The 26,616-nt window shown below is 43.7% G+C and overlaps 1 protein-coding gene and 1 pseudogene across 3 annotated transcripts in view; both read left to right on the top strand.

Annotated features, from left to right (window-relative positions):
• Window positions 1–26,616, top strand: part of cacul1 (CDK2 associated cullin domain 1) — a 161,174-nt gene that overhangs the window by 56,422 nt on the left and 78,136 nt on the right. For 2 of the 3 annotated variants that reach the window (XM_059947962.1, XM_059947960.1), the window contains exon 4: window positions 14,980–15,075. In XM_059947962.1, coding sequence (XP_059803945.1) covers window positions 14,980–15,075 — 96 coding nt within the window. Of the gene's footprint in view, window positions 1–14,979; window positions 15,076–17,313; window positions 19,193–26,616 lie in introns of those variants that run through there. The other variant, XM_059947963.1, reaches the window with a different exon arrangement.
• Window positions 9,037–9,845, top strand: LOC132379803 (Y-box-binding protein 1-like; annotated as a pseudogene).

The following is a 26,616-nucleotide window of genomic DNA, read 5'->3' as shown; positions in this document are numbered from 1 at the left end:
TTACTCTCCTCCCATCCGGTATGTGCTACAGGAGCCTTCGCTCCTGCCCCAGCAGGCTCAGGAAGAGCTTATTCCCTGAGTCTGTTACCCTGCTCAACCTCACATCACAACGCTAAGCAGGATTACACCCATACTGGACTGTCTCAGTACTTTTATATTTGTAGGCTGTAACACTTACTTTTTATTCGCAGTTATTTTGTAAATAATACTATTCTTTTTCACTTCTGTTTAGATGCTAATTGCATTTCATTGGCTTTGTATCTGTACTTGGCACAATGACAATAAAGTTGAATCTAATCTAATTTCAATTTACTGAAATCAAATACCGTGGTTCTAGAAAGTTTGTGAACCCTGTAGAATTTTCTCTATTTCTGTATAAATATGACCTAAAATGTGATCACATCTGAAACTAGATAATGAGAACCCAATTAAATAAATAACACAGAAAAGTTATACTTATTTATTTATCGAGGAAAAATGATCCAATATTAAATATACTAGTTGGAAAAAGTATGTGAACCTTTGTTTCAGTAACTTGTTTGACCCCCTTGTACAGCAATAACTTCAACGAAACATTTTTGGTAACTGTTCATTGGTCTTGTACATCAGCTTGGAGGAGTTTTAGGCAATTCCTCCTTTAAAAAAACTACTTCAACTCTGGAATGTTGATGGGCTTCCTTGTATGAACTGTTTGCTTTGGATCCTTCCACAACATTTCTATAGGATTAAGGTCAGTACTTTGACTCGGCCATTCCAAAACACAAATATTTTTCTTTTTAAACCATTCTGTTGTTGATTTACTCTTGACTTTCAAATCATTGTCTTGTTGCATTATCCAACTCTGTCAAGCTTCAGGTGACGGACCACTACCCTGATATCCTCCTGTAAAATGTCTTGTTCCTTTAACGATTGCAAGCTGTCCATGCCTTGAGGCAGCAAAGCAGCCCCAAATCATAATTATCCATCCACCATGTTTAACAGTTGGGATGTTGGTGTGCAGTGCCCCTTTTCCTCCAAACATAGCAATGTGTATTTCTGCCGGAAAGTTCAACTTTTGTCTCATCTGTCCATAGAATATTGTCCCAGAGCAGTGGTTTCCTCCACGGTGTCCTTCCATGAACACCATTCTTGTTCAGTGTGTGGGCACATGAATAGAGACTTTAGCAAGTTCCAGAGATTTCTGCAGGCCTTTTTGCTTTTACCCTTGGGTTCTTTTTCACCTCCTTCAGCATTGCTCTTGGTGTGATCTTTGCAGGATGTCCACTCCGGGGGGAGAGTAGCAACAGTACTGAGTTTCCTCCATTTGTAGACAATTTCTCTTGCTTTGGACTGACAGTCAGTCAGGTCTTTAGAAATGCATCTGTAGCCTTTCCAGCATCATGCGTCTCTACAATTCTTCTAAGGTCCTCTGAAAGTTGTTTTGAATGAGGCATGGTGGACATAAGCAGATTTTTCTTGAAGATCAGGTTCTGTCAGTAACCTGTCTTTATAGGTGCGGCGTGTGTGGGTGTGCATGTGCAGTATGGCACCTCTACAACTCTCACCTCCAAGCTAATTTCATTGATTGGAACACCTGAATTTAAATAGTTTCTGTAGAAGGCGTTACCCCAGAGGTTCACAGACATTTTCCAACAAATACATGTAATATTAGATAATTTTTCTCAGTAAATAAATGAACAAGTATAATGTTTTTTGTGTTATTTATTTAATTGGGTTCTCTTTATCTAGTTTTTGGACTTGTGTGAAGATCTAATCACATTCTAAGTCATATTTGTGTAAGAATAGTGAAAATTCTACAGGGTTCTCAGATTTTCGACTGCCACTGTATGTAAGGACAGAACACAGTTTTATGTTGCATGGTGTGGCTCTTGGCTCCAGTGAAAAATGATGAAACCATACCAGGTCTACTGTCGACCATCTTTTGAATGTAATGATATTGATTTGAAGTTGCTGTTGGGTAATAATCCTGCAATCCAATATAAGACCATAGACCTTAAGACATAGGAGCAGAATTAGGCCATCTGGCCCCTCGAGTCTGCTCCACCATTCAATCTTGGATGATTTTTTTTTTCTATCTCCTCCTCAACCTCATTTCCCAGCCTTCTCCCCGTAACCTTTGATGTCAAGTCCAAGTCAAGAAGCTGTCAATCTCTACCTTAAATACACCCAACAACCTGGCCTCCACAGCTGCACGTGATAAAAAAATTCACCACCCTTTGGCTAAAGGAATTTCTCTGCATCTCTGTTTTGAAAGGGTTCCCCTCTACCCTGAGGCTGTGCCCTCTTGTCCTAGACTCTCCCACCATGGGAAACATCCTTTCCACATCCACTCTGTCTAGGCCTCTCAAAAGGTTTCAATGAGATCTACCCCCCCCCCCCCCCCATCATCCTTCTAAATTCCAGCGAGTACAGACCCAGAGCTATCAAATGTTCCTTGTATTGATAACCCTTTCATTCCTGGAAGCATCCTTGTGAACCCCCTCTGGACCGTCTTCAATGCCAGCACATCTTTTCTAAGCTGAAGAGCCCAAAACTGTTCACAATACTCAAGGTGAGGCCTCATCAGTACCTTATAAAACCTCAGCATCACTTCCTTGCTCTTGTATTCTGGACGTCTTGAAATGAATGCTGATGTGCCATTTGCCTTCCTCACCACCAACTCAACCTGCAAATTAACCTTCAGAGTGTTCTGCACAATGTCTCCCAAGTCCCTCTGCATCTCAGTTTCCTGGATTTTCTCACCATTTAGAAAATAGTCGCCAAATTAATTCTTCTACCAAGTGCCTGACCATGAATTCTCCAACATTGTATTTCATTTGCTACTTTCTTGCTAATTCTCCAAATCTGTCTAAATCCTTCTGCATCCTACCTGTTTCCTTAACACTACCTGCCCCTCCACCAATCTTAATATATGCAAACTTGGCAACAAAGCCATCTATTCCATAATCTAAATCATTTATGTACAACATTAAAAGAAGTCCCAAAACTGACCCTGTGGAACACCACTAGCCACTGACAGCCAACCAGAAAAAATCCTTTTATTCCCACTTGCTGCCTCCTACCAATCAGCCAATGCTCTAACCATGTTGGTAAATTTTCTGTAATACCATGGGCTCTTAACTTGGAAAGCAGCTTCATGTGCAGCACTTGTCGAAGGCCTTCTGAAAGTCTAAATATACAACATCGACTGCATCCTCTTTATCTATTCTACGAGTAATCTCCTCCAAGAATTCCAACAGATTTGTCAGGCAAGATTTTCTCCGAAGGAAACCATGCTGGCTTTGTACCATCTTGTCCTGTGTCACTAAATACTCTATCACCTCATCCTTAACAATTGACTAATATCCTCCCAACCACTGAGGTCAGGCTAACTGATCCATAATTTCCTTTATGCTGCCTTCCTCCTTTCTTAAAGAGTGGAGTGACATTTGCTATTTTCCAGTCCTCTGGCATCTGCTGTGCACAGGTATAAGATGTAAATAGTTTACATCAGTGCAAAGTCAGAAAACCTTTACATTGATGTAAATAGCTTGTGTAAGTAGATTGTCTCCACCACCTCCTGGCAGCTTCTTCCTGATTCACCATCTTCCTTGTAGAAAAGCTTAGACCTCAGATCTGTATTTAAATTTCTCTCCTATTAACATAAATTCATACCCTCTATTTCTAGACACCCCTGCACTGGATTAGTCACTCCTAATGTCATAAACATCCGAGGTAATTCCTTTGCTTCCTACATTCTAGTATGAGTTGACCTAGCCTACTCAATTACTCAATGTCATATCCACAGTTACAGATACCAGTGAGTGAGTATCACTTGTGGTTTGATTTTACCATATTTAAAGCAGGCCAGTATCACTGTAAGGTTATCTTTTGTTAGGGTTAGGTAGATTTCCATTTGTGGAAGAAAGTTGATGATGAGAGGCATTGATCGTGTGGATAGGCTTTTTCCCAGAACATGAGAGGGCACAGTTTTAAGGTGCTTGGAAGTAGGTACAGAGGAGATGTTCAGGGGTAAGTTTTTTTTATGCAGAGAGTGGTGAGTGCATGGAATGGGCTGGTGAAGGCGGATACAATAGGGGCTTTTAAGAGACTCTTGGATAGGTACAGGGAGTTTAGAAAAATAGAGGGCTATGGGTAACCCTAGGTTATTTCTAAGGTAAGGACATGTTCGGCACAGCTTTGTGGGCTGAAGGGCCTGTATTGTGCTGTAGGTTTTCTATGTTTCTATGTTATTGGACTGAATGGGCAATATTAATAGAATGAGTTTTTTTTAGTTGCACTCTTCAAGACACATCTGATGATAGCCTGTCAGCAATTGCTTTCACAAGTCAGTAGTTAAAGACTGCTTATTAGTGTTGCGTAAATAGAGATCTAGGTTGATTAGCTGAGTCAGTATACCTGGACTTCTGTATAGCATGAGTTACATCCATGTCTTCTCAATTTCTTGCCCTATGGATCACCAAGCTGATTTGCAAAGACAAAGGGTACAAACTCCGAAGTTTGATTGCAAGCCAGTGTAAACGGAACAAAGGTTCAAAAATTAATTTATTATCCAAGTGTACACCTCTGAAATTCTCCTTCTCCAGATAGCCATGAAGCCAAGAAAGAAAAGAACAGCAGCATGATCATCAAACCCCAAATCCCCCTCTCCCCAAACAAAAGTAATAAAATCAGGCACATCAACCCCTCAAATCCCCATCCCCCCCACACACAAAAAATGAGAAAGATCTTGCGAAAAGACACAATATGAAAAAAACTCTTAAGACTGGGGGGGTGGAGAAAAAGAGTCCATTGGCCAAGTCCATATCCAAAATGCAGAAAACCTGGCTAACATTCCTCAGGCATAGTGGCAGCCTCTCTCCTCTGGCAGCAGAGTGATCCTACCAGCAATCAAAAGGTAGTCTCTGGTCTCCAGCAGCAGAGTGATCAAAAAGCATCTCCCCCTCTCCATCATAGAGATGATTTGCAAAATCCAATCTCCACGAACTTTCCATTAAAGTGTGGCATTACAAAGATTGCCTGTTAATCCAGCTCTACTGTCAAGTGAAACAGCTTACTGTCTCTGGAACACTGAGCTAAACTATGAACCAGAAGTAATCTGGCGCCACATCACTTGTGGACACTAGAATCTGCTTGAAAGCAAGATGGAGCAAAGTCTACAGTTGATATGCACCATCATTGAGTACATTTCTGTATATTGAAAAATGCTGCTATTGAGTATGTACCATATAGCCTACTGTATAATATGGGACTATTTTATGTTGTAGTAATACATTATTCAGCATGTGCTGTTGGGCGTGTATTGATCTGTATATGTGTGTTCAGTTCAGTTTCAATTAGTAAAGAACCATGTTAACGTAGCTGCCATCTCTGGCGATTTTATTAATGATATTGATGTGTAAATGGCCTCATACACAACAAAATAGCGACAAGGAGTGATACACGTATCAAGCCAGAGTATGCTCATGATGCTCGCAAAAAAAGAAAGGTCACGTGATTCAAAAAGAAAACAAGGGACCGGGGCTACTAAATTCACATAACAAGGATGGCGTTAATTGGAAACAATACACCATTTGATAGTGGCGTTGAAGACTGGGTGACATATCGAAAGAATACAGTTATATTGTGATATTAACAGTGTTAGTGAAGAAAAGAAAGTCAGCATCTTACTTAGTGTAATGGGCGCGAAAACATATAGCCTGCTAGAGAGCTTGTTAACCCCTGAAAAGCCAGCTGACAAAACGTTCAAGCAAATAGTAGACCCTCTCCAACAGCATTTAAACCCCAAGCTGCTGGTCATTGCTGAAAGATTCAAATTCCATAAACGAAATCAGAGCAAAAATGAAAACCTTTTTGAATATTGTGCTGAATTGCGCATATTTTCAGAACATTGGAAGGAGTACTAAGAGATGGGATCAACAGGTATTTAGATAGACAGGGACTTATTAGGGAGAGTCAACATGGCTTTGTGCGTGGTAGGTCATGTTTAACAAATCTATTAGAGTTTTTTGAGGAGGTTACCAGAAAAGTGGATGAAAGGAAGGCGGTGGATGTTGTCTACTTGGACTTCAGTAAGGCCTTTGACAAGATCCTGCATGGGAGGTTAGTTAGGATGATTTAGTTGCTAGGTATACATGGTGAGGTAGTAAATTGGATTAGACATTGGCTCAATGGGAGAAGTTAGAGAGTGGTAGTGAAGGATTGCTTCTCTGAGTGGAGGCCTGTGACTGGTGGTGTGCCACAGGGATCAGTGCTGGGTCCATTGTTATTTAACATCTATATCAATGATCTGGATGATAATATGGTAAATTGGATCAGCAAATTTGCTGATGATACAAAGATTGGAGATGTAGTGGACAGTGAGGAATGTTTTCAAAGCTTGCAGAGGGATTTGGACAAGCCGAAAAAATGGGCTGAAAAATGGCAGATGGAGTTTAATACAGACAATTGTGAGGTATTGCACTTTGGAAGGAACACCAAGGTAGAACATACAAGGTAAATGGTAAGGCACTGAAGAGTGCAGTAGAACAGAGGGATCTGGGAATACAGATACATAATTCCCTACAAGTGGCGTCACAGGTAGATAGGGTAGCAAAGAGAGCTTTTGGTACATTAGCCTTTATAAATCAAAGTATTGAGTATAAGAGTTGGAATGTTATGGTGAGGTTGTGTAAGGCATTGGTGAGGCCGAATTGGGAGTATTGTGTGCGGTTTTGGTCACCGAATTGCCGGAAGGATATTAATAAGGTTGAAAGAGTGCAAAGAAGGTTTACAAAGATGTTGCTGGGACTTGAGAAACTGAGTGTCACGTATCCCGTGACCAGGTTACCGAACCAGCAGAAATGGAATACACATTGGAGTTTGGTATTACTGTAACTAATAGTGTTTATAAATAAAGTAAGTAATACAGTACTAGAAAATGCAAATGTATATAAAACAGGTTAGCAATGATATATACAGTAGTGTGGAAACAAGAATCAAAACCAAGCTCTTTCAAAGTCTAGGGGTAAATGAATAGTCTTATGATGATGCAGAGTTCAGTTCAGTTTAGTTTAGGTCAAGGTAGTTGCTGGTGTAACGTTGGGGGGGGGTGGGAGAGAGAGAGAGAGAAAAATAAATATATCTATATGCATGCAGTTGCCGTCAAACCTTCCATTGCCCTCCTGTCCTGTTATGGTTACCCACTGTGACCCCGTACCAGACAGGACCATTCTTCAGTGGTAAGCCTGTCACTCAGCCAAGGGTGGACACACACACAGGCCTCCACTGGCCTGCCTTCCCACACTGTGAGCCTCTGATTGATTTCTCACCCCCCCCCCCCCCCCGATTCGATCCTCCAAACCCCCAACTTCACGTGGGTGCACAGTGCTCTTTCAGTGTCCCATGGCGTGTCTGCTTGTATCTTCACAGACCTTTTTATCTCCCCTTGCGGGGTACCGGCCGTCCATCAGCTGTCCATCACCTGGTCCCGCCTTGCTGTCTCAGCAAGAATCCATACAAGCAGGCAAAGAAAGTGTCCTTGAAGCAAGGTGAACAATTAGCGAAGAAGTTATAATACTAAATCATTCCCTCTCCCTCTCCCCCTCCCCCTCCCCCGCAGCAGGATGCCTCCCCCCTCCTCTCTCTCTTGTTAGCAGCATAGTTCACTGGGGGGGGGGGGGGGTCAACTCTGGACCCCATCTCCGCTTGGGTTTACTCATCACATGAGTTACAGAGAAAGGTTGAATAGGTTAGGACTTTATTTCCTGGAGTGTAGAAGAATGAGGGGAGATTTGATAGAGGTATATAAAATTATGATGGTTATAGATAGAGTGAATGCAAGCAGGCTTTTTCCACTGAGGCTAGGGGAGAGAAAAACCAGAGGTCATGGGTTAAGGGTGAAGGGGGAAAAGTTTAAAGGGGACATTAAGGGGGCTTCTTCACACAGAGAGTGGTGGGAGTGTGGAATGAGCTGCCAGATGAAGTGGTAATTGCGGGTGCACTTTTAACATTTAAGAAAAACTTGGATAGGTATATGGATGAGAGGTGTATGGAGGGATATGGTCCGGGTGCAGGACAGTGGGACTAGGCAGAAAAATGGTTCGGCACAGCCAAGAAGGGCCAAAAGGCCTGTTTCTGTGCTGTAATGATCTATTGTTCTATTGTCAATTTGGAGCTGGTCTGTCAGACGCATTGAGGGACAGGTTAGTGTGTGGCATACACTGTGAAACCATATAGAAGAAGCTCCTGTGTGAAAAAGACCTTGCATTCTAGAAAGCGCTAAGCATCTCAATATCATTAGAAATAGTCACACGAGGAGCTTTCAAGATGCAACAAAAATCTCTGGAATATGCCACAAATAAAATGTCACTGAGCAGAAATGAAGGAAAGAAATATTACCATTGTGGGAACATGTTGAATAGAAGTGGAGGAAAGAAATGCTATCGTTGTGGGAACAGGTCACATGACCCTGAGGACTGTTGGTTTAAAGACATGCAGGAACTGTGGCAAACGGCCACGCTGGCAGAGTATGCAAAACTAGTAAACAGCAGGAAAAGGGCAAAATACAGAGAAACAAGAAACCCCAGGAAGGAAAATACAACAAGGTACACAAAATGAGAGAAGGCAGTTCTGAAGAAAGCAGTTCTGATGAAAATGACTCAGATGAAAGTGAATTGTCTTGTCTGCAACTTCACAGTGTGAAAGAGATAGATGATCGAAGAAGAAAAAGTGGCAGGCATGAGACTGAAAATGGGAGTTGGATACAGGCTCAACTTTAACAGGGGTCTCTGTACACGACTACAGACGACTGCTTTCTTACATACCTCTGAAATGAACTAAACTACTGCTAAAGACTTAACACAGGACAGAAAGTGCATCCCAAAGGTAAAATTAAAGTAACAGTGCAGGGACAAAACACAGATGTTGAACCTCTATGTACTGGAAAATGGAGGACCACTGTTGTCGGGACATGAATGGCTCAGGAAAATCCAGTTGGATTAGCACACTATCAAGGCACTAGATATATCAACAAAGGAGGGCAGCTGGGTGGGGAAGATGTCTGCAGCTCTTCTCTCACCCATTGTCTGCTATTACAACAACAAGGAGGAGCTAGACTGCATCGACAAAGAGACAAATATTGCCAATAAGCAGGATGATGAAGACTACCTGGAAGTAAAAGAGCAGAAGTACCAGGAGAAATTGATACCTCTCAAAAGACAGCTACAGCAGCAGCAGCAGCATCAGCCAGACAAACCCAAATTCCCTGGGGAGAAGAAAGTCATCGCAACAAAGCTTGGAACAGTAAAGTTGTTCAGTGGATGAAATGGATATGAATTCATCAACAGGAATGATACAAAGGAAGATGTGTTTGTCCATCAGACTGCTATAAAAAAAAGAGTAACTCATGGAAGTACCTCTACAGTGATGAAGGTGGTGAAACTGTGGAATTTGACATAGTGGAAGGTGCAAAGGGTGTAGAAGCAGCAAATGTAACTGGTTTTAAAAGAGTTCCAGTCCAAGGAAGCCGATATGTCACTGACAGAAATCGTTATTGTCGCTGCAACCCTCGCCACCAAGGTCCACCACGTAATTACCAACAGAACATTGAAGGTGGAGAGAAAGATGGAGCAGAGTCAGCAACGGTTGGAGAAAACCAAGGTTATCAAAGTATGCACCATCGTCCTCCTTACAGAAGACAGTGTTACCCACCTTACTTTGTTCGTCGTCGCTGCCCACAATATAACAACCACTCTCAGGGAGAAATTACTGAGGGTGGTGAAATAAATGAAAACCAGGTTGCTGGGGAAGAAGGTAAACTTATTAGAGGACAAAATCAATTCCATTCATGCTTTTGCACAAGGTAAATCTTGAACCAATTTTTTCCACCATTGAGAATCATACACTTAATCCTTTGCAGGAAAGTTTCTTTTGCACGAACATATTTTGAATCCTCAGCCAATGTGTCTTGTTTTTCACAAAGAAGTAGGGAAACAGCATCAAAATAGAGGCGAATTCTGGCAACAAACTGTTGTAGGGATGTACTACATGCAGAGCTAGAGACAACGACACACAGTCGGTAAGTCGTTTCGAGACTAGTTTATTCAAACTTCGTGGCGCTGGGTTTTAATCCTTAGTTCCCGCCCTCTCCAGGTGGAAATGACGTCAGAGGTGCATTACCAAAGTCTGTCCCCGCGTGCGGGCTATTTGTGAGCCGGTTCGCCTGCGCAGAAAGTGGGTTGCCACCTAACCGCTCCGCCCCCCCCCCCCCCCCCCCCAGAACTGGCGATACACCCTCCCAATGTCCGCAGTCTGGATCAGTCTCTGTTTGGCCGTATGACTCTGTGCCGCGGTGTCTGAACCTCGACCGGCTGCGCCAAGTCCACATGGGCTGGTTTGAGTCGGTCCACCATGAAAACCTCTTTTCCCCCCAATGTCTAGAACGTACGTGGACCTGTTCCTGAGCACCTTGAACAGCCCCTCGTACGGCCGTTGTAGCGGTGGCCAGTGTGTGGCCCTTCGTACAAACACAAACTTACAGTTCTGCAGGTCTTTGGGTATGTAGGTCAGGGTCTGTCCGTGCTGTGAAGTCGGTACAGGGGCCAGGTTGCCGAGCCTTTCGCACAGTCTGCACAGGACTGCTGTGGGTTCTTCCTCTTGCCCCCTTGGGGCTGGTATGAACTCTCCTGGGACGATCAGGGATGCGCCGTACATCAATTCGGCCGACGAGGCATGCAGATCCTCTTTGGGCGCTGTGTGAAGTCCAAGCAGGACCCAGGGAAGCTCGTCCACCCAGTTAGGTCCTCTCAGGCGGACCATGAGAGCCGACTTCAAGTGACGGTGGAAGCGTTCCACTAGTCCGTTCGACTGTGGGTGGTAGGCAATTGTGTGGTATAGCTGCATTCCTAACAAGCTAGCCACAGCCAACCACAGGCTGGAGGTGAACTGGGCGCCTCTGTTGGAGGTAATGTGGGCTGGTATCCCGAAGTGTGCTACCCAGGTTGCAATCAACACTCGGGTGCAGGAATCGGCAGATGTGTCGGTGAGCGGGACCACCTCTGGCCATCTCATGAACTGGTCTACCATAGTTAGGAGGTACCACGCTTCTCGTGACACTAGTAGAGGCCCCATGATATCCACACGAATGTGGTTGAACTTCTGGCGGGTGGATTCGAACTGCTGCGGCGGGGCTTTAGTGTGTCACTGCACCTTGGCTGTTTGGCACTGCATGCACGTTCTGGCCCATTCGCTGACCTGTTTGCGAAGTCTGTGCCACACGAACTTACTGGAGACCAGCTGGACAGTTGTCCTGATAGATGGGTACACCAAACCGTGTATGGAGTTGAAAACTCGCCGCCACCAGGCTGCCGGGATGATGGGGCGAGGTTGGCCGGTAGCCACGTTGCACATGAGGGTCCTCTCACCTAGGCCTACAAGGAATTCTTGCAGCTGCAAACCCGAGACTGTGGTCCTGTAGCTGGGCATCTCGTCGTCTGCCTGCTGTGCCTCCGCCAGTGTGGTATAGTCCACCCCCAGGGACAGGGCCTGAATAGCTGGTCTGGAGAGTGCGTCCACCACAACGTTGTCCTTTCCCGAGACATGCTGGATGTCCGTCGTGTACTCAGAGATATAGGACAGATGTCGCTGCTGGCGAGCCGACCAGGGATCGGACACCTTCGTGAACATGGCCAACAGTTTGTGGTCCGTGAACGCGGTGAACGGCCTGCCGTCTAAGAAGTACCTGAAATGCTGGATTGCCAGATACAGTGCCAACAGCTCCCAGTCGAAGGCACTGTACTTGAGTTCGGGTGGTCGTAGGTGCTTGCTGAAGAACGCCAGGGGTTGCCAGCGCCCCTGGATGAGTTGCTCCAGCACCCCATCGACTGCTGTGTCGGATGCATCCACTGTGAGGGCGGTCGGAACGTCCGTTCTGGGGTGCACCAGCATCGCGGCATCTGCCAAGGCTTCCTTGGCTTTAACGGAAGCAGCCGCGGCCTCATCGTCCCAAGTAATGTCCTTGCCTTTACCCAACATCAGGGTGTACAAAGGGTGCATGATACGGACTGCTGAGGTGAGGAAACGGTGGTAGAAGTTCACCATACCAACGAACTCCTGCAGGCCTTTGACTGTGTTGGGCCGGGCAAAGTGGCGGATCGCGTCTACCTTAGTGGGCAGAGGTGTTGCCCTGTCTTTGATAACCCTGTGGCCCAGGAAGTTGATGGTGTTGAGACTGAACTGGCATTTGACCGGGTTGATTGTGAGGCCGAAATCACTCAGGCGGGTGTAGAGCTGGCGGAGGTGGGACAGATGCTCCTGACGACTGTGGTTGGCTATAAGGATGTCGTCCAAATAGATGAACACAAAGTCCAGGTCGCGGCCCACCACATCCATTAGCCGCTGGAACATCAGTGTGGCGTTCTTCAGGCCGAATGGCAGTTGGAGGAATTCGAACAGGCCGAACGGGGTTATGAGTGCTGTTTTGGGGATGTCTCCAGGGTGTACCGGGATTCGATGGTATCCCTGGATGAGGTCTACCTTAGAAAAGATTCTTGCCCCATGCAGGTTTGCTGCAAAGTCCTGTATGTGCGGCACGGGGTAGCGGTCTGGAGTTGTAGCCTCGTTCAGTCTGCGGTAGTCGCCACATGGTCTCCAGCCCCCAGCTGCTTTGGGCACCATGTGCAGGGGGGAGGCCCATGAGCTGTCGGACCTCTGTACGAACCCCAATTCCTCCATCCTCTTGAACTCCTCCTTCGCCAGGCGGAGCTTTTCCGGGGAGAGCCTTCGTGCGCGGGTGTGGAGGGGTGGTCCCTGGGTCGGGATGTGGTGCTGTACTCCGTGTCTGGGCATGGCTGCCATGAACTGCGGTGCCAGAATCGTTAGAAAGCCCGCCAGGATTCTGGTGAATTCATTGTTCAACAGTGTGATAGAGTCCAGGTGTGGGGCCGGCAACTTGGCTTCACCCAGGGAGAACGTCTGGAAAGTCTCGGCATGTACCAGTCTTTTCCCTTGCAAGTCGACCAGCAGGCTGTGAGCTCGCAAGAAGTCCGCCCCCAGGAGTGGTTGGGCCACGGCGGCCAGCATGAAGTCCCATGTGAACCGGCTGGCGCCGAACTGCAGCTGCACTGTGCGGGTGCCGTAGGTCCGTATCGTGCTGCCGTTTGCAGCCCTCAGGGTGGGTCCTGGCTTCCTGTTGCTGGTGTCATACCCCGTTGGGGGTAAGATGTTGATTTCCACTCCGGTGTCATGCAAAAAGCTGCGTCCCAACTGTTTGTCCCAGACATATGAGAGGCTGTCCTGTTGGCCAGCCGCCATAGCCATTAGCGGCAGCTGGCCCTGGCCCTGGCCCTTGCAGGGGGCTTCTGTGCCCCACCACTGGTGGTAGAAACACCACTGTTCACTGTCCTCCTCACTCCTGCCTCTGTGTTGTGTGCGACCCCCCTGCTGGGCCTGGTCTCGTCTGCTGTTGGGCGCGTAGCTTGGTAATCTGACCAACGGACGCCACGCTCTCCCTCTTGGTTTTCCACAGCATGTCTGCCTGGGCTGCCACCTTCCGGGGGTCACTGCAATCTGCGTGAGAGGCCAAAGTTCCCAATGAGCAGCGCTTTGAATGCTTCATATTTGTCTTCTTTCGGGGGCGACTGTATGAAATCTGCAACTTGGGCAGCCGTCTCCTGGTCAAGGGAGCTCACCACGTAATAGTAATGCGTGGAATCAAAAGATATCTGCCGAATCTAGAACTGGGTTCTGCTTGGCTAAACCACACACGTGGTTGCAGCGTCCAGAAAGTCGGCAGTTTTAGCGAAACTGCGTGAACAAATGAAGAGTCGGTCATCTTTGTTCCAAATCCTGTTTGGACTGTTGGGGTCACCAGTGTAGTGATGTACTACATACAGAGCTAGAGACAATGACATGCAGTCGTTAAGTCGTTTTGAGACTAGTTTATTCAAACTTTGTGGCGCTGGCTTTTAATCCCTAGCGTCCGCCCTCTCCAAGCAGAAATGACGTCAGAAGTGCATTACCAAAGTCTCTCCCCGCGCGCGGGCTATTTATGAGCCGGTTCACCTGCGCAGAAAGTGGGTCGCCACACTGTAAGGTTTCTATTGTACTTTCATACTTGTGTTGAATGTACATCTGAAGGAATTCTCCCTCTTGAGGTAGACAGGTAGCACTGCAGGTAATCTTTAATATCAGCAAAACTGTACTTAACAGCAGCTTAAGAACAATGGAATGAACAACAGGATTTTGATCAACTGCTGCACCAAATGGTGAAAGGTTACTGGTAAAGTACTGATCTTTCTGTGACTCATTGGATTGCCCTGACTTTTGAATAACTAGTAGAGACAACTGTACTTCTCTAGGACTCTATGAAATTTAGTTTATGGATTTAAGTCACATTATCTGTAGAACTTTTTGCCTTGGGCATCTGTGGAGGTAAAGTCTTTATATTTAAGGCTGAAGTTAATAGATTATTGATTGGTCAGGGCATGGAGGCATACAGGAGGTAGTAGGAGACTGGGGATGAGTGGAAATTTGAATCAGCCACGATGAAATGGTGGAGCAGATCGATGGGCTTAATGACCCAATTCTGCTCCTATATCTTGTGGTCTTAAAAAACGGTAAGAAAAGAATTGTGCATTACATTGTTAACAAAAATAAAATTGGGTACTCTCTATTCAAATATTGTTGCTTTCAGTGCAAAGACATTTTTGCCTCCTTTGTGTCAGTGATTTTTTTTCCCCCCAGTGTAAAGCTGAGGAATCTTAGCAAGACAGAATTATCTGGATTGAAAGTAATTTGCCAATCCTAAACTCACTTATCTTGCTGATAAAGATCTTTAATTTTTCATAACCTTCCACACTATCTGAAGCACCATCAATTGCAAATCAAACAAATAGAACATACAGTATAATGCAGCAATACAAGGTTTGTATATTAATGTACTTATATTAATTTACTTAGACATGCATGTTACTTTAACACTGTCCTAAATACTTTTTGCAGGTCAGCTGTCCAGATGCTTACATTGAGAGGTTTAATGCAGCACTCAGCCAGTACATGGGAGCTCTACAGAGCATTGTGCCTCTGTTCATTTACATGGTGAGTATCTGTGCACCTAACTGTTGTCATTAAATAGGATGGAGCAGAATGTTTTTCTATTTATAAATCTAGCAAAATGCTTTCTCTACCTATTCATATACTTGGTTAATCAAAATGATATTACTCTTCTAAGTGTATCTATTACAGACTTCAGAACTCTCCAGCCATGAATTTAATTCTGCATGAATTACTTCTGGGCCACCTAGGCGCAACTTGAGTAGCAGCAGTACTCTCAATAGATATGAATGAATATTCCCATTTCAGCCTGATACAGTTAAAAAAGCACAACTGCTTCCAAGGTCAGTACAGTCAACAAAGATGCCTTAATGCATTTAAATGAACTATTGCTGCTTAAACCCAGTGGAAACAACACCGATTGTGGTTGGAAATGCCTACGGAGGACAGCTCGGGGGAAGTACAGGTGTAAATCAGGATTACAAATGTGTTTAAAGAAACGGGATTTTAAACTCCCTTTACTATCTTTCTTGCTGGTGAACGTGCAGTCTCTAGTGAATAAAATCGATGATCTCAGAGCCAGGGTGCTGAATCAGAAGGATATTAGGACCGCGTGTGTCCTTTGTTTACCCCTTTTGTACTGGATGCAGTGATTCAGATCGACGGGTTTACTACAGCGTCAGTATAGAACTATAGAGTCTCTCAAATGCAGAGTTGGAGGAGAATGCCTCATGATCAACTCTTCTTGGTGCATAAATATATCAGTGCTGTCCCAATTCTGCTTGCCAGACTTGGAATATCTAGCAGTAAAGTGCTGTCCTTTATACCTACCACAGGAGTTCTGTGCGGTCGTTTTGGTAGCAGTTTACATTCCACCTCAGGTCCATGTCAAGCAGGCTTTAGATGATCTGAGTAATGGGGTCAACGTGCACGAAGCAGAGCACCCTAATGCCTTCACAATCGTTTTGGGAGATTTTAACCAGGCTAGTCTGAAAAAATCACTAAGCAACTGTGATCAACAGATCACTTGCAATACCAGAGGAAACAACACACTGGACCATTGCTACATCACCATCAAGAATACTTACCATGCTATTCCATGCCCTTATTTCAGGAAGTCTGATCACTGAACTGTACTTCTACTCCCTGAGTATAGGCAGAGACTGAAGACTAGCGCCAGCAATGAGGACCAAGAAGGTATTGCCAAGAGATGCACAGTAGCACCTACAGGACTGCTTTGACTGTATTCAGGGATTCATCTTCAAGCATGGATGAGTATGCTGCAGTTGTTACCAACTTCATTAAAATCTGTGTGGATGAGTATGTGCCCACGAAGACTTACTGTATATTCCCAAACCAAAAACCGTGGATTAACCAGGAGGTACAGGTAGTCCCCGAGTTATTAATGTCCAACTTACGAACAACTCGAACTGAAGAAGGAGAACGCCGTCCGCCATTTTAAGTCGGATTACGATGCTGTCCGCCATTTTAAGTTGGATTGTGACGCCATCCACCATTTTAAGTTGTTGCCATTGTAACTGTGTTGAGTGTGTAACTTTGTATTTGGCTTGTATTTTTCTTAGCAAGATTCACCCTGACACCCCCCCCCCCTCCCTTTTCTGGTCAGCTGGTGGTGCAGTGAGATCAGTGCTGGGCTTGAGAACAGAGGTTCCAGAGTTCGATCCAGTGACAGACCGCTCCCCATCCATGCTGGGTTGATGTTGAGCTCACAACTCGATATTTAAAAAAAATCATACTGCCACCTCCAGTTTAAATGGGGAATATTGTGGAGGATCAAATACCCAAACCCAACACAGCCCCCATTTGTCTCATTTAACCTGTCTTAGTGCAGTGGACTTTAGGACCCGGGGAATTCAGTGCAGGGGTTCTTAGGATCAGGTGGAGCGCGGGACCCGCCGCCCACAGTGTTTCTCCATTGACAGGAAATGATCTCGATTGAAAATAAAGTGGAAATAATAAAGCATTTGGAAAGAGGTGAAACGTCATTGGAAAAGCGTTAGGCTACAGTCGGTCAATGATTGGAACAATTTTAAAGGATAAAGTGAGAATAATGGAGCATGTGAAAGACCCTACCCTGATGAAAGCTATGATTATTACTAAGCAATGCAGTGGTTTAATTATTGGAATACTTATGTTTCTTAAGTGTTTTATATGTAAAGAAAGGTAAAATATATATTATATACTAGGACAAACGTTTGACTGACTGACACTAATTAATATCGGATGTACTTGTTCCGACTTGCATACAAATCCAACTTAAAGACGGACTCAGGAACGGAACTCGTTCGTAACCCGGGGACTGCCTGTAAATTGTCTGCTCAAGGCAAAATCTGTGGTATTCAAGTCTGGCAACCTAGGCCTGTATCAGAAAACTGGTATTATTTGCAGAGGGCAATTTTGAATGAGGTTGGAGGTGGCATCTCCAACGGCAACTCTAGCACGGTCTGCAAGACCTTACTTCATACAAAGCAAAACCCAATAGTATGAATGGCAGTGATGCTTCACTACCAGATGAACTCAACAACTTCTATTCACACTTTGAAAGGGAGAACACAACTACAGCTGTGAAGATCTCTGCTGCATCTGATGACCCTATGATCTCCACCTCAGAGGCCAATGTTAGACTGTCTTTAAAGAGAGTGAACCCTCGCAAGGTGGAAGATCTCGATGGAGTACCTGGTAAGGTTCTGAAAACCTGTGCCAACCAACTAGCTGGAGTATTCAAGGACATTTTTAACCTCTCACTGCTATGGGCGGAAGTTCCCACTTCAAAAAGGCAACAATTATACCAGTTCCTAAGAAAAATAATGTGAGCTGCCTTAATGACTATCGCCCAGTAGCACTCACAACAACAGTGATGAAATGCTTTGAGAGGTCAGTCATAATTAGACCGAACTCCTGCCTCAGCAAGGACCTGAACCCATTGCAATTTGCCTGTCGCCACAATAGATCAATGTCAGACGTAATCCCAATGGCTCTCCACATGGCTTTAGACCACCTGGACAACAGAAACACCTAGCTCAGGATGCTGTTATTAGACTATAGCTCAGCATTTAATACCATCATTCTCACAATCCTGATTGAGAAGTTGCAGAACCCGGGCCTCTGTACTTCCCTCTGCAATTGGATTCTCAACTTCTTAACCAGAAAGCCCCAGTCTGTGCAGATTGGTGATAACATATCCTCCTCGCTGATGATCAACACTGGCGCACCTCGGGTGTGTGCTTAGCCCACTGCTCTACTCTCTGTATACAGATGACTGTGTGGCTAGGTATAGCTCAAATACCATCTATAAATTTGCTGACAATGCAACCATTGTTGGTAGAATCTCAGGTGGTGACGAGAGGGCATACAGGAGTGAGATATGCCAACTAGTGGAGCGGTGCTACAAAAACAACCTGGCACTCAATGTCAGTAAGGCGAAAGAGCTGATTGTGGATTTCAGGAAGGGTAAGATGAACAAACACATACAAATCCTCCTAGAGGGATCAGAAGTGGAGAGAGTGAGCAGCTTCAAATTCCTGGGTGTCAAGACCTCAGAGGATCTAACCTGGTCCCAGCATATCGATGTTGTCATAAAGAAGGCAAGACAGCGACTATACTTTATTAGGAGTTTGAAGAGATTTGGTATGTCAACAATTACACTCAAAATCTTCTATAGTTGTACCGTGGAGAGCATTCTGACAGGCTGCATCACTGTCTGGTAAGGAGGGGCTACTGCACAGGAGTGAAAGAAGCTGCAAAAGCTTGTAAATCAAGTCAGCTCCATCTTGGCACTAACCTACAAAGTACCCAGGACATCTTTAGGGAACAGTATCTCAGAAAGGCCATGACCATTATTAAGGGCCTCCAGCACCCAGGGCATGCCTTTTTTTCACTGTTACCATCAGGTAGGAGATACAGAAGCCTGAAGGCACATGCTCAGCGTTTCAGGAACAGCTTCTTCCCCTCTGCCATCTGATTTTTAAATGGACATTGAAGCTTTGGACACTAATTCACTTTTTTTTAATTAATGTACAGTATTTCTGTATTTGCACATTTTTTATCTATTCAATTATATGTGATTTACTTATTTTTTCTCTTTGCTAGATTATGTATTGCATTGAACTACTGTTGCTAAGCTAACAAATTTCATGTCACATGCCGGTGATAATAAACTTGATTCTGATTCTGAATGGCTTGGATTTGTCTGTTCGTCTTGCAGCTCAGTGGGAAATATTAGACCATAAGACATAGGAGCAGAATTAGGCCATTTGGCCCATCAAGTCTGCTCTGCCATTCCCTCATGGCTGATTATTTTTTTACCTCTCCTCAGCCCCACTTCCGGACCTTCTCCCCATAACCTTTGATGTCATGGCCATTTAAGAATTTACTAATCTCTGACGTAAATACACCCAATGACCTTGCCTTGATAGCTACCTTTGATAATAAACTCTGCCAATTCACCACCCTCTGGCTAAAGAAATTTCTCCACATCTCTGTTTTAAATGGCTGACCTTCTATCCTGAGACTGTACCCTCTTGTCCTAGACTCCCCCACCATTGGAAGCATTCTTTCCACAACTACTCACTCTAGGGCTTTCAACATTCAAAAGGTTTCAATGAGGACCCCCCTCCCCGAACCATCCTTCTAAATTTCAGCACGTACAGACCCAGACCCATCAAACGTTCTTCATAAGATAACCTTTTCATTCCCGGAATTATTCTTGTGAACCCCCTCTGAAACTCCTCCAAAGCCAGCACATCTTTTCTAAGATGAGGATCCTAAAACTGTTCACAGTACTTAAGGTGAGGCTTCACCAGTGCCTTATAAAGCCTTAGCATCACATCCCTGCTCTTGTATTCTAGATCTCTTGAAATGAACGTTAACATTGCATTTGCTTTCCTCACCACTGACTCAGCCCAAGTCCCTTTGCTTCTCAGTATTTTGGATTTCCTCTCTGTATAGAAAATAGTCTGCACATTAATTTCTACTACAAAAGTGCATGACCATGCATTTTCCCACATTGTATTTCATTTGCCACTTTCTTGCCCCTTCTCTTAATCTGTCTTAAGTCCTTCTGTAGCCTTCCTGTTTCCTCAACACTACCTACCTTCCACCAATCTTCGTATCATCTGCAAACTTGGCACCAAAGCCATCTATTCCATCATCTAAATCATTGAAATACAGCATAAAAAGAAATTACCTGAATACTGACCACTGTGGAACACCACTTGTCAGTGGCTGCCAACCAGAAAGGGATCCTTTTATTCCCACTTGCTGCCTTCTACCAATCAGCCAATGCTGTAACCTTTGTGTCATCAGCAAATTTACTAACCCATCCCTCTGCTTTTTCATCCAGGTTATTTATAAAAATCATGAAGAGTAGAGGTCCCAGAACAGATCCCTGAGGCACAACACTGGTCACCGACCTCCGTGCAGAATATGACCAGTCTACAACCACTCTTTGCCTTCTGTGGGCAAGCCAGTACTGGATCCACAAAGCAATGTCCCCTTAGATCCCACGTCTCCTTACTTTCTGATTAAGCCTAACACGGGGTACCTTGTCAAATGCCTTCCTGAAATCCATATACACTACATTTACTGCTCTACCTTCATCAATGTGTTTAGTCACATCCTCAAAAATTCAGTCAGGCTCGTAAGGCATGACCTGCCTTTCACAAAGCCATGCTGACTATTCCTAATCATATTATACCTCTCCAAATGTTCATAAATCCTGCCTCACAGGATCTTCCCCATCAACTTGCCAATCAGTTCTTTCATCTTACTGAGGTAGAGTGCCAGGTTGTTGCTGTGACACCACTCCACTAGTTGTCATATCTCACTCCTGTACGCCCTCTAGTCACCATCTGAGATTCTACCAACAATGTAGAACAGAGGGATCTGGGAGTACAGATACATAATTCCCTAAAAGTGACGTCACAAGTAGATAGGGTTGTAAAGAGAGCTTTTGGTACTGTTACGTACCCCATAACTGGGTGTCTGACCAGCACAGAAAGAAGAATCCGTTGGAGTCTGGTGGTACCAAACTAAAGGTGTTTATTAGTAAACTACACAATGCAATATCAAAAATGCAAATATACATATAAAACAAGTCAGCAGTAATAAACCTAAAAGTGTAGGAATAATAAACAAGCTCTATTGATGTCTAGGGGTAAATGAATTGTCATAGGAAAGTATAGAGTTCAGTTCATAAATGCTGAAGTAGTTATGATTGTTGTATTGAAATTGTTGGAGAGAGAGCGAGTGAGATGTAACAGTAACAGCTGCTGCGGCAGGCAAACCTTTTGTGGCTTTCTTAATCCGTCGTATCGTTGTGGCCATTCAGTTATGACCTGTCTGGTCTTCAGCTAGACCACTCCTCTGTGGTGGACTCATCACTCTGGCATGAGTGGACACTCGCACAAGTCCCCACTGGCCCTGCTGTAACACTGTGAGCCTTACTGACCGATCTCCTGTTCAGTCTCCGAAGCCCCCACCTTTCTGTGGGTTCCCAACACTCTGTCATTAGGGTGAAGGGTGTCTGAAGGGTGTCTCTCCAGACCTGTCTTTTATCCCCACTCACGGGGTCTCAGCTATCCATCAACTCTGAATGACCGTGTCCATCAAATCAGGCCACTCCTGCTATCTCATGAGGAATGTTAACGAGCAAAGTACAGTCCTTGTAGTGGAAGGTAAATAATCCAGGAAGAGTCATAATACAGTAAATCAACAGTCCCTCTCCCCCTCTTATCTGTAGCAGATGTTCTCGCCTGGGCTTTATCTCTTTCTCTCATGAGCAGCACAGCAACAGCAATAGTTCGTAGTTCTCGGGGGGGGGGGGGTCGGGAATGCTTAACTCTGCACCCCATTGTCCATCAGGTCTGTCCATCACTCATAACAGTACATTGGCCTTTATAAATCAAATTATTGAGTATAAGAGTTGGGATGTAATGGTGAGGTTGTATAAGACATTGGTGAGACCGAATTTGGAGTATTGTGTGCAGTTTTGGTCACCGAATTACAGGAAGGATATTAATAAGGTTGAAAGAGTGCAGAGAAGGTTTACAAGGATGTTGCCGGGACTTGAGAAACTGAGTTACGGAGAAAGGTTGAATAGGTTAGGACTTTATTCCCTGGAGCGTAGGAGAATGAGGGGTGAGTTGATAGAGTTGTATAAAATTATGATGGGTATAGATAGAGTGAATGCAAGCAGGCTTTTTCCACTGAGGCCAGGGGAGAATAAAAACAGGTCGTGGGTTAAGTGTGAAGGGGGAAAAGTTTAAAGGGAACATTAGGGAGGGGCTTCTTCACACAGAGAGTGGTGGGAGTGTGGAATGAGCTGCCAGATGAAGTGGTGAATGCGGGCTGACTTTTGACATTTAAGAAAAACTTGGACAGGTATATGGATGAGAGGGGTTTGGAGGGATATGGCCCAGGTGCAGGTCAGTGGGACTAGGCAGAAAAATGGTTCGGCACTGTTTCTGTGCTGTAATGTTCTATGGTTCTAATGGTTGTATCATCAGCAAATTTATAGGTGGTATTTGAGCTATGGCTAGCCACATAGTCATTGAATAGGGAGAGTAGAGCAGTGGGCTAAGCACACACAACTGAGGTGCATCAGTGTTGATAGTTAGCGAAGAGGTGATATTATCATCAATCTGCACAGATTGTGGTGTTCTGGTTAGGAAGTTGTGGATCCAATTGCAGAGGGAGGTACAGAGGTCCAGGTTCTGTAACTTCTTAATCGGAATATGAAAGTAAACTAACCAATAAAATCAAAGACGATACCTACATTTTCTTCAGATACATAATCTGTAAAACAGAGGTGAGTGGATATGAGACCACTGGAAAATGATGCTGGAGAGGTAGTAATGGAGGACAACAAAATGGCGGACAATGTCTTCACTGTTGAAGACATTAGCCATATGGTGGAAATTCTAGGTATCGGGGGCATAATGGGTGTGAAATTACCTTAACTAGAAGAAAGGTTCTTGGGAAACTGAAAGGTCTGAAGGTAGATAAGTCACCTGGATCAGATGGTGTGCACCCTAGAATTCTGAAAGAGGTGGTGATACTAGGAATCATCTTTCAAGAATCACGAGATTCTGGAATGATTCCAGAAGACTGGAAAAAGACAGAAGAAAGGAAACTATAGGTAGTTAGTCTAACCTCAGTGGTTGGGAAGATGTTAGAGTTGATTATTTAGGATGAGGTCTCAGGCTACTTGAAGGCGTATATTAAAATAGGCCGCAGTCAGCATGGTTTCCTCGGGAAAATTTTGCCCAACAAATCTGTTGGAATTATTGGAAGAAATAATAAACAGGAGTAGACAATGAAGAATCAGTGGATGTTGTGTACTTGGATTTTCAGAAGACCTTTGATAAGGTGCCACGTACGAGTCTGCGTAACAAGCTATGAGTACGTGGCATTACAGTAACGTTTCTAGCATGGATAAAGCAGTGGCAGATTGGAGGAGGCAAAGAGTCAAAATGAAGGGAACTTTTCTGGCTGGCTGCCAGTAACTAGTGATGTTCCATGGGAACTTGTGTTTGGATCGATTCTTTTTATGTTACATGTCAATGATTTGGATGTTGGAATTGATAGTTTCATTGTAGTTTGCAGATGATATGAAAATAGGTAGAGTGGCAGGTAGCTTTGAGAAAGTAGAGAGGCTATAGAAGGACAGACAGATTAGGAAAATGAGCAAAGACATGGCAGATCAAATACAGTGTTAGTAGGTGTATGGTTACGCATTTTAGTAGAAGAAATAAAAGGCATGACTATGAAAGATAATGGAGTGTAAATACAAAAAGCTGAGTTGCAAAAGGAATTAGGAGTCCTTGCGCAGGATTCCCTAAAGGTTAATTTGCAGGTTGAGTCTGTGGTGAGGAAGGCAAATGCGATGCGATGTCAAAAGGGCACGGATGTAATGTTGAGTCTTTATAAAGCACTGGTGAGGCTCCACTTGGAGTATTGTGAGCAAGTTTGGACCCTAATCTTTGAAATGATGTGCTGAAACTGGAGGGGGTTCAAAGGAGGTTCATGACATTGATTCCAGGATTGAATGGCTTGTCAAATGAAGAGCATTTGATAGCTCTGGGGCTATATTCACTGGAATTCAGAAGAATGAGGGGTGACCTCATTGAAACCTATCAAATGGTGAAAGGCCTTGATACAGTGGATGTTTGCTATGGTGGGACAGTCTAAGACTGGAGGACACTGCCTTAGAGTAGAGGGGCATACTTTTAGAGTGGGTATGAGGGGGAATTTTTTTAGACAGAGCTTCTCAATGCTGCCATCAAGAAGAAGGTGCAGGAGCCTCAGGACTCCCACTATGTTCAGGGACAATTAATACCCCTCAACTATCAGGTTCTTGAATCAGTGGGGATAGCTTCACTCACCCCATCGCTGAACTGTTCTCACTTGCTCCATCATTGAAATGCCCCACAACCAATGGACTCACTTTCAAGGACTCTTCATCTCATGTTCTTGATATTTATTGCTTATTTAATTATCGCTATTATTTGTTTATTTGTACAGTTTGTTGTCTTTTACACATTGGTTGTTTGTCCGTACTTCATTGATTCTATTGTGATTGCTCATAAGAAAACTAATCTCAGGGTTGTATATGGTTATATATATGTCCTTTGATATAAATTTAATTTGAACTTTGATTTAAAGAATATAATCCAAAGATTAGAAGACGGCCATAAGATATAGGAACAGAATTAAGCCATCTGGCCCATCTCGTCTTCTCTGTCATTTAATCTTGCCTGATCTATTTACCTCTCAGCTCCACCATAATACCATAAGAATAAGAGTAAAGTTGTATATTTTGTTTGTTCAAAGTGTACATCTCTCTTCTGTAAAACCACCATTGATACTAGGTAGATCATTAATTTTAACCATGTTATTTTTAAGGAGTGGCTGTCGAAATTATGTGTCTATTGGTTGCGATCTTTGAAAATTGATCAGATTCTGGAAAAGCTTTGTGAATTAGCAAGCAGTAAATGAGCACTGCTATTCAGAGATGGAGAGATTGTGGAACAATTAAGTTGTAGGCTAATTAGGCTAATATCTGTCATTGGAAAAGTACTTGAATCTAGTATCTACTTGACAAAATATTGGAGCTATTTGTAATGCCATTAGTATGGTAGTTAAAGCGGAACCAGTTTTTGCAATGTATTGAAATTTCCAAAAGCATTTGACAAAGTATCACAATAAAGGTCACTGTAAGGTGGCTAGCCATTAGTTTGAAGTGGGATTGGTTGGATTACAGAAATAATGGAGTAGAGATAAGTGAATCATTTGCAGGTTGATTAACTATTGCCAAAGCTGCTTAGAGGTTCTCATTTTCTTGACTGCAGGAACTGAACGTGCTAATATTACAAAACAAATTGGAAAAGTAAGTTGTGATGAGGAAACAATCTATAAAAGGACGTGAGAATAGTCAGAGAGTGGGAAAACAATCCATTTGGAGTATAATATAGAGATCTGAAGTTACCCACTTTGTAGGAAGAATAGAAATATTATAACAATAACACTATTTATATAGCACCTTTCATACATTAAGATGCAGGCTCAAAGTGCTTTACATAGATTGTAAAGAGAAATCAGTAGAGGCATAACAATACAAGATTAAAAATCATACGTAAGTCAATCATTATATAGAATGAATTGTACTTGAATATACCAAATTATATAAATATAGGACAGTAAATAAAATGAGAAGTTGCTCTAAATCACTAATGTCATGTTATGAAAGAAGTATTTGGTATGTGTACATCAAGTGATAAAGATACCAAGTAGAATGTTGAACTTCATTGTAAGAGTAATGGAATATAAATGTAGAAATCTTGATCCATCTGTACAGGGCTGTGAGGCCACATTTGGTGAATTGCATACAATTTTGAACTCTTCAAAGCAGCCAGTGCTAGAGTAGCTTCTGAATGAGGAAAGACTGAATCTATTGGCCCTATACTTTCTGTAGCTTAGAAGAGTACAAGGGGTGATTGATAAGTTTGTGGCCTAAGGTAGAAGGAGATAAGTTATTAACTTCAAACTTTTTGCATAATCACTCAGAGTTGACCTGCATGTGCATGTAATGAGAGCTGTATAACTCATCTCCTTCTAAGGCCACAAACTTATCAATCACCCCTCATAAGAGATGAGTTTATCTGAGGGTGTTTTAAGGATAGATAATGTGGGGAGAATCCAGAACCAAATGTAGCAATCACAGATTATGGGGTTGGCAATTTATAACTGATGTGAAGAAGAATCTCTTTGGGGGTAGAGACTCTTAACAATTCTGTACTCCAGAGAACTACAGATGCATCATTAATGTTCAAAATTGAAATAGACCTTTTAAACTTGTAAGGGGATTAAGTGCTGTGTGTTGTAATGTGAGTATTATTAAAAGTAAGTTAATACTAATCGGGAAGCTGTTGGTAGCAAGAGGCGGGATCTGGGGTTGGAGGGGTCTTTACTTCCGTTCTTTTTACACCCAGTATGCATTGTATATAGTTCCTCCACCCATGCAGCACGAGGTACCTGGAAGCCTCTGTATTGTTAATATCATTTGCC

This window comes from Hypanus sabinus, chromosome 22 (assembly GCF_030144855.1).
Source record: "Hypanus sabinus isolate sHypSab1 chromosome 22, sHypSab1.hap1, whole genome shotgun sequence".
NCBI lineage: Eukaryota > Metazoa > Chordata > Chondrichthyes > Myliobatiformes > Dasyatidae > Hypanus > Hypanus sabinus.
Note: the sequence above shows the minus strand (reverse complement) of the source record. Positions and strands in the feature narration are given on the sequence as shown.